The 6,553-nt window shown below is 42.3% G+C and overlaps 1 protein-coding gene across 3 annotated transcripts in view; it reads right to left on the bottom strand.

Annotated features, from left to right (window-relative positions):
• The window catches only part of Top2b (DNA topoisomerase II beta), a 67,649-nt gene extending 61,689 nt beyond the window's left edge, over positions 1–5,960 (bottom strand). For all 3 annotated transcript variants that reach the window (XM_063257038.1, XM_063257037.1, XM_063257039.1), the window contains exon 1: positions 5,506–5,960. In XM_063257038.1, the coding sequence (XP_063113108.1) occupies positions 5,506–5,562 (57 nt within the window). In that variant the 5' untranslated portion in view covers positions 5,563–5,960. The remainder of the gene's footprint in view (positions 1–5,505) is intronic.
• Positions 5,961–6,553: the final 593 nt, after the last annotated feature.

Consider the following 6,553-nt stretch of genomic DNA (forward strand, 5'->3'; position numbering starts at 1 on the left):
CAAAACAGAAAAAAAAAAAAATTCCAATAAAACAAATCTCCTATTTCTCATACTGGTTATTACCAAATCATTCTGTTAAAAATAAATTTAAAAACTTGCATTTACAGAGTTGTCACTTGAGAAACAGCCATTCAAGACAATCACTCACAACTCCAAAGGTTCGGTAGTTGCTGCTAAAAAAGGACTGAGACACTCTTCCACATACGTAATCAGTAAAGAAACTGCACCAGCACCAAGCTGAGCAAGAAGCCCCTTCTCTTGCCTTCTAGGCCCCCTTACCTCTCTTACTTCCTCTCACACTTACCATTAACCTTTTGTGACACCCCTGACTTTCTTTTCTTTCTCAGGGTGCCACCCCTTAATGTGTTTAAAGCCTATTTATCTATACAAAAATGCTGACAAGCAGTTTTATCTACCCATCGCTAATGAAACAAAATCAATTTGCCCACTATCCATACTTCTCCAGAAATGCCTTCCCAAACCAAGGCCCAAGGAGACAGTGGAAGATGAGGGGCACTTAATATAACTTAAATTTATATTGCGAAATAAAATGTTTTCTCCAAAAGGTATGAAAAGTACTTTTCCTCCTTGATACTGGTCACTGAACACAGGGCCTTCTAAATGAGCTACTTTCCCAGCCTTTGGTTTGTTACTGTTGTTTGGATATAGGATTCTCACTTAAATTGTCCAGGCTGGATTCCTTGCAATCCTCGTTCCTCAGTCTCCCAGAATGCTAGAATTACAGGCTTGCTCTACTATGCCCAGCTTTATCAATGGACTTTAAAAATGTGCACTCATCTGACAGCTCCAAGCATTATGGGAATTACATAGTCACAATCCTTCTGTAAGAGCTCCAAGAAAGAGACACTATGATTCTCTTTGTACAGACAAGATAACTGAAGTCGAGCAGTGTTTCCTCAAAATCTAGTACTTGAAGCAGTGGAATTATGAAGCCAGGTCATTGATTTCATAGTCCATCTTTTAGCATTATGCTATACTAGGTATGAATACTCTAATAGGGAAATACACTTAACTTTTTCTGTGAACATAAAAGGTAGGTCAAGCATATATCTGAAATTTTTACTTGTCATATCAGAGTATAAAGATAAGCTATTTGTTTTTGATGTTTTTCAAAGGGAAGTTTTATAAATAAGTGTCAAGAACATAAGTCTCCTTTAAAACCCAATCTTACCTTAGATGTGTACCTAATAGTTTGTTACCTAAGTCCCAGTCTCTTTCTCTACAAACAACAGTAACTGTACTATATCTCACCTTTTCTTTAAAATGGAAAAGGGGGACTATTTGTATTAAGGTTCAGTAAAATACAAGAAGCAGGCTGGAGATGTAGTAGCTCAGTGGTAGAGCACTGGCCTAGAGTATATGAGGCGCTAAATTCAATCTATAGCATTGGAAAAGTGGGGGGATGGGGAAGGAGAAAGAAAGAAAGGGCGAGGAAGAAAGAAAAGCAGACAGAGGGCTAGCGATATAGCTCAGCAAGCATGAGGGCCTGCTTAGCAAGTGTGAGGTCATGAGTTTGATCCCCAGTACCAAACATTAAAAAAAAAAAAAAATAGAACAAGGCTTGAAGCTGGTTTTTTTAATGTGTACACAGTAAAATGAAACTGATAAAACCACCAGTATTCTACCATATCTGAAACTGTTGGTAAACAAACTCACTTTCATTCAAAAGAAGCAGTTATTGTTTTTAAGTTCTATTACATTTACTTGAGAACATCTTTAAAGAACATTGTTACCTAACCACTTGTCTCAGTAATAACACATTCCAAAAAGTATGTCAACTATCCAATTTGTTAACAATAACTTGGTTAGATTATATATACAGGATCTTTGCAGACATCATAAAGGATATAAAGAAAAATATATGGTCTGTGATTTCAAGAGTTTATATACTATTGCTTCAAAAGTTTATAATATTTTGTCCAATAATAAACTTGTTCTAAAATTATGCATTAAAATAACAGAAAAGACTTGTTTTAGAATTGATAAAAGTTCAATAAAAGGTAAATATAAACTGAAAAGCTAGTCTTGAAGTACAGTTAAGATTTAGACTGCTAAAAAGCATTCCTGATAAAAAGTAAACAAAGTGACAAAAATATGACTTGAGCAAAACAATAAAGAGATAAATCTAACCATGGGGACTATAAGAAATAAATTTCAACGGGGAGGCCACATAGTTTATAAATGTCAGACTGAAGAATGTAGACTTGCAGGAAAGAGTCATTAAAGTAAGTTCTTAAAACTTTAAACAATAGATAAATATATACACTCATGCTTCTTTAATTTGAAATATTCACAATAACTGAGCACAGTTGTGTATGCCTGTAATCCCAGCACCCAGGACACAGAGGCACAGTTTCTAGGGCAGCCTGGGCTACATAAAGAGTTCAAGGCCAGCCTAAGTACCTAATGAGACACTGTCTCAAAACAAAGGATGTAATATATTTTAAGGATTTAAAGATGCTATAATGCTAATGAAGATTTTTGAAAGAGAAATTTAACTTTTAAAGACAAATATTAAAAATACATATAGATAGTGATACTCACTCTTGGATTTACTTTACTCCAAAATGAAAAAAAGGAAAAGTAGTTACCTTGAGCTGATAACACTAAAATCTGATGAGAGACTCTTACTTTTCTGGTTACCATTTTTTTTAGATGCTTAATATTTTTCATTACACTACTTTTTTAATCTACCAAGTTAGAATATTACCAGAAAACCGCAAGAGTTGTATGACTATATTCTAATATTTTCACAAATATTTTGCTACACTTAACTATCAGATTGACAGTATGAAAGACTATATACCCATTGTCAATTTTTAATTTAAAATAGTTTTATCATATAATATTTTGCACTTTTTTAATCATAAAAATTCTGGCTAAGATACTAAAAATCAAACACAAATCAAATTAATTATTAAAGAAGAAATTACTGTCAATCTAACCATTTTAATCTGTGGTTTCTGACACTGAAAGGTACACTCATACAATAGCACTAACAACATATACTGGCATGCATCCCAGCAAAAGTTAAAAAGGCAACATATTTGTACAACCCCTCACCTAGAAAACCAAGCAACAACAGACTAATACCATTTTTATTTTTTCTTATTATCCACAAGCAGGGGGCAACATAACACCAACTTCAATCATGCAAATTTACACCTTTCAAAATAGCACTGCAATAAGCTCCCAAACTCATGCAAAGAAAAATTAAATTGAAAGATATTTTATGCAGAAATCAAAGGATTATTCCAGAATGAGAACTGTTTGGAATTTACAGTAACAAATATTTTATTAAGCCTGCCACTGTGCTGCATATGTTGCCTCATTTAGTTCTGATTGAAAAGTTATGTGACAAATAACAAGCTAGGGTTAGAAAGTTTATATTCCATGCAAAGACTAGCTTTTCCATGCACCTCTACAATATGTACTGGAGATAGGATCTGACCTGTATCAATAAGATATCAAAGCCCATAACCAGTGTTTTATCATCTCCCATAAAATTAAACCAGCCCATAAACAATGATGTACATTATTACGGACATCAAATGCTGGTACAAACTAAATTTAAAGCAATAAATATAAAAGAGGACTTATAGTGCGCTTATCATTTCAATAAGATACACTTGTTATAAATAAAAGACAAAATGCCTTTTACTTCTCTTCCATTATATTCGCCTTACTTCCCATAATTAGTGTAATAATGAATTTACTAACAATTTAATTTCTAATGATGAATGAAACTCTCCTAGTTATGCTCAGTTTTTTTATGTAACTGAAAGTTTCTTTGCTGAGCTTAAAGAAAAAGTCATTAAATTAACTATAAAGTGCCAGGCACAACAATCCGCACATGCCATCCCAGCTACCCTGGAGGCTGAGGCAGGAGGTTGAAAAGTTCCAGCCTAAGAAGGGCAATTTACAAAGACTGTCTCAAAACTTAACGAAGTGGGGGCTGAGGATTTAGCTCAGCGGCATAAGTACCTGCCTTGCAAGCAGGCGGTCGTGAGTTCGATCCCCGGTACCGATAAAAATGAAAAAGACAAAAAAAAAAACCTTAACAAAGGACTAAACTCCTGGGTCCAAACCTCAATACCAAAAAAAGAAGTTATCTGTAAAGTGTAAATATGAGTAAACTAAAACATCGCTGTTAAAGCCGGCCACTCCAACCTGGAGCAAAATGTTTTCGACTATGGAATCCAAGGAAATAAATGACCAGGCCTCAGCACTTCCAGACAATCAAAGTAAACCCAGAACACCACTTGGTTATCTAACTCCATTTTTGGATGACTGCTTTTAATAACAAAGGTAAGGGCCATCCGTTTTTAAAAGTTCCTTTTATGTGTGCAATCCCCCTCCCCATGGCTGCATGGTCCGCTAACACGAAACATTCACATTACATAATTATACAAAATTCTGAGAGATTCAACTATAAGGCCCTGAACACAAACTTTTTATCAGTAACACTTTTACTAGGAATGCGTGTCAATACGGTAGTTAAATCTTACTCAAAGAAAGAATATGCAAAAGTTTCCTTGGAGTATTTAGGTTTCTTGGGAAGGGGCTGGGGTGGTCCGTTCAAAATCCTGGAAAATGTCATGCTTTCTATTTTTCTGCTGGATACCTAGTTGGCTGAGCTGGGTTTTTCGCATAGGAAATGACCCAGGTCTGAACTCTATGCTGAGCAAGTGAAATAAATGCTGGTAAATTACAGTGTGGATCTGCCATGGGAATCTGGTCTCACCAATTCTCCGCAATTGCTACTATTACTTCTCAGCAAGAACTGCGCGCCAAATCCGTAACTCCAGGATTGGGCACTTAAGTCACCTCTGCAGGACATCTACTTCAGCCTCCACTCAGCTTCACCACGCCACACTGACGTAAAGTAAGCTCTTCTTTTAATAATCTCACCCTGACAGATGGACGATCTAGCGTATTTCAGCTGCTGTGAGACACTCATCCCAAATGCCCTCCAAGTCGAAGAGCCTTCCCAAATTGGCATGTTTATAGTAGACATCCTAACTTATTCTCTGAGAGATTAGACAACCAGAAAAGGCTGCATTTAGAATAAACACACTCTCTCCCTGCTCCGCTGCATCTCATACCACCCCCCTCCCATTTTCTTAAACCAAAGTGCTGACCCAGAGACACATCATTACGGTACGGTTGTGCTCATCATCCGAGGCCAACCGCCCCGAAAGAGTCTGGGATACAGGAAAACAGAGGAAGTGGGATTACATGTCATGTTTGTGGGCTGCACCCCAAAGTTTCAAGTACACTCAACGCTCCTGCAGCTGCGCCTCCAGAAGTGCAAAGAAAGAAAAGGAGGCGCTCTGGCACCGGCCCGACGGGGCGCGCTCGGAGACCCGCTTCCCCTCTCTCCCGCCCCGCAGACTTCCTTCCCCACCCCCAGCCCCAGCCCCGGCACTGGCTGCGAACAATGCGGCCCCGAGACCCCCGCCCGCCCCGGAAGCCGCCACTCACCACCCAAGTCAGCGCCCCGTTGCCGGCTCCCGCGCCGCAGCCGCCTGACTTGGCCATGGCGGGCGCCTCCCGCTCGCAGGCCCCGAAGTCGGGGCCGCCGCTCCCGCCTCTCTGTGGGGGTCGCTGGGCACCGCCGCTCCTCACCGACACCGACCACCGCCCTCGCCGCGCTCCTAGCTCCTCCGGCCGCCGCGCCCCATCCCGGGACCCGGAGCCGACGTCCGGCCGAGCCCGCCGCCGAGGCCGCACCGCCCGCTGCCCTCAAACTCGAGGCACGGCGGCCGCGTCGCTCGGGCCTAGCGCAGCAGCGAGGAACAGGAAGGCAGAGCGAGAGGCGGCCGGCGGCGGCGGTAGCAGAGCAGCTTCCTCACTGGCCGTCTGTGCAGCAGGGACCCCGGCCGGAGCCTGAAGGCGCGAGCCGCAGAGCGCGACCGCCGAGCCCGGGGCGTCCAGACGTGGCGGGGACACGGAGCGCCGCGTCCTTCTCACACCGCGCGAAGGCCGGCCCTCGCGGCGCCCGAGTCCTCGGCGCGGTCGCTCCCGCTGTCCCAAAGGCCGTTTAAACCTCCGCGATTCAGCCCTGCACTCCTCACATCCACACACGGAGAGAGACAATAAACAGAGCCGCCACGGTCGCCTCCCTCTTGTCCGGCATAACACCGCACACACACATTAGCACACCGGGGAGGGAGGGTGCGGCGACGGCCCCCGCTGTCACTCAGCTCCGCGCTACCCAATCGGGGCCTTAGCGCCGCAGCCTTTTGACCAATCCCAAAAATTCCAAGCCCCCTGGAGGGGCGGGACCCGAAGGGGAAACGTCATTGCGGGTAGCAACCGAAAGGAAGACTTGGGTTTTTTTTGTTTGTGTGTGTGTCTGTGCGTTTTCTATTTGAAGGGAAAGCAGGGGCTGCTGTCAAGGGTCATTTGAGGGCGGCAAAGGGAAAAGGTAGAGCTGGCCTCGGGTCGATTGTAATCCTCAGAGCGTGATGTTTGCTCAAAAGCCTGCAAGGGAAGCCCTAGCTTTTCTTTGCCTGGGGCGGCAAAGGGT

Source organism: Cavia porcellus, unplaced genomic scaffold (genome assembly GCF_034190915.1).
Source record: "Cavia porcellus strain 051 isolate PalLab524CR breed Dunkin Hartley unplaced genomic scaffold, mCavPor4.1 scaffold_10, whole genome shotgun sequence".
Lineage (NCBI taxonomy): Eukaryota > Metazoa > Chordata > Mammalia > Rodentia > Caviidae > Cavia > Cavia porcellus.